This window comes from Lagopus leucura, unplaced genomic scaffold (assembly GCF_019238085.1).
Source record: "Lagopus leucura isolate 7727_CA_CO unplaced genomic scaffold, USGS_WTPT01 31299-0_obj-0_obj, whole genome shotgun sequence".
NCBI lineage: Eukaryota > Metazoa > Chordata > Aves > Galliformes > Phasianidae > Lagopus > Lagopus leucura.
In genome coordinates, this window is record NW_024963331.1 from 597 (window position 1) to 2,083 (window position 1,487).

General features: G+C 60.3%; 1 protein-coding gene across 1 annotated transcript in view; it reads right to left on the bottom strand.

Annotated features, from left to right (window-relative positions):
- Positions 1-1,339, bottom strand: part of LOC122191082 (probable ATP-dependent RNA helicase DHX34) — a gene marked incomplete at its 3' end in the record, with an annotated part of 1,634 nt that extends 295 nt beyond the window's left edge. The window contains exons 1-2 of the mRNA XM_042891281.1: positions 1,102-1,339; positions 54-228 (exon numbers count right to left, since the gene is read on the bottom strand). Coding sequence (XP_042747215.1) covers positions 54-228; positions 1,102-1,305 — 379 coding nt within the window. The remainder of the gene's footprint in view (positions 1-53; positions 229-1,101) is intronic.
- Positions 1,340-1,487: the final 148 nt, after the last annotated feature.

Below are 1,487 nucleotides of genomic sequence, written 5' to 3' on the forward strand. Positions count from 1 at the left end.
CCCCCCCCCCCCCCCCCCCCCCCCCCCCCCCCCCCCCCCCCCCCGTTTCTCACCCAGGACCACATCGACGGGGAGCTGTGCCAGCAGCGTGCCGATGGGTGTCAGCTCTTCGGCGTCGTCCAAAGCGCCCTGAGCGCGAAGGTAGCGTAGGGCTGAGTCCAGGCTGGAGGGTGAGGGGGGGTCCAGGAAGGGGAAAGAGCGGGGGTCGCCCAGCCCCATGCTTTTCAGCTGCAGGTGAGGGGATAGAAAGGGGTGAGGGGGTCAGAAAATGGGGAAGACGATGGAGGGAGGGAAGGAGGGATGGAGGAAAGGGAGGAGTGAGGAGGGAAAAAGGAGGAGGGAGGTGAAGGGGAAGGAGAGAAGGAGGGGAGGGGGAGAAGAGAAGGAGGGAAGAGGGGGAGAAGAAGGGGAGAGGAGGGGGAGAAGGAGGGGAGAGAAGGGGGAGAAGGATGGGGAGGAGGAGGGGAAAGAAGGGGGAGGAGGAGGGGGCGAGAAGGGGGAGAAGAAGGGGGAGAAGAAGGGGGAGAAGGAGGGGGAGAAGAAGGGGGAGAAGGAGGGGGAGAAGGAGGGGAGAGGAGGAGAAGGGGAGAGAAGGGGGAGAAGGATGGGGAGAGAAGGGGGAGAAGGATGGGGAGAGAAGGGGGAGAAGGAGGGGAAAGAAGGGGGAGAAGGAGGGGGAGAGAAGGAGGGGAGAGAAGGAGGGGGAGAAAGAAAGAGGATGGGTGGAAAAAAGGGGAGAGAAAAAAGGGGGGGAAGGAAGGGGAAAAAAGGGGGAAGAGGAAAGGGGGAGGGAAGAAAGGAAGGAGGAGGAAACAGAAGGATGATGACGGATGCTGAGATGAAGATGTCGGGAGGGAATGAGGTGGATGACGGAAGAGAAAATGGTGGATGGTGGATGGAAGGATGAAGGTGGATGGAAGGAAAAGGAGGACAGATGGGAAGACGAAGGAGAAAGACAGAAGGAAGGATGACGGAGAGGTGAAATGATGCAACGATGGAATACCCCAAAGGAGCACAGGGCTTCACGCCTCCCCAAACCCCAACCCAACACCCATGAGAAGCGATGGCGGAACGCCCACCCCGAGGTGGGGAATCCATTACCAGCAGCACCACGGAATCCAGAGCCACCCTCTGGATCTCTGGCACTGGATATGGAGCAAAGGCCTCCAAGTCGGATTCGGAATAGAGGCGGAAACAAATCCCTGGCCCCGTCCGACCGGCGCGGCCTTTCCGCTGCTCTGCGCTGGCACGGCTGATCCAGAACTCCTGCAGGCGCTGCAGTTTGCACTGAGGGTCGTAACTCATCTCCTTCACCTTACCTGGGGGAGAGATGGGAAATGTGGGAGGGAAAAAGAGGGGAGGAGGAAGGATGGGAGGGGAAGGGGAAGGGGGAAGGTGGAGGGGGAAGGAGAAGAGGGAAGGAGAAGGGGGAAGAAGGGAGAAGAAGGGGGAAAGAAAAGGGAAGGAGAAGGGAAGGAGAAGGGGGA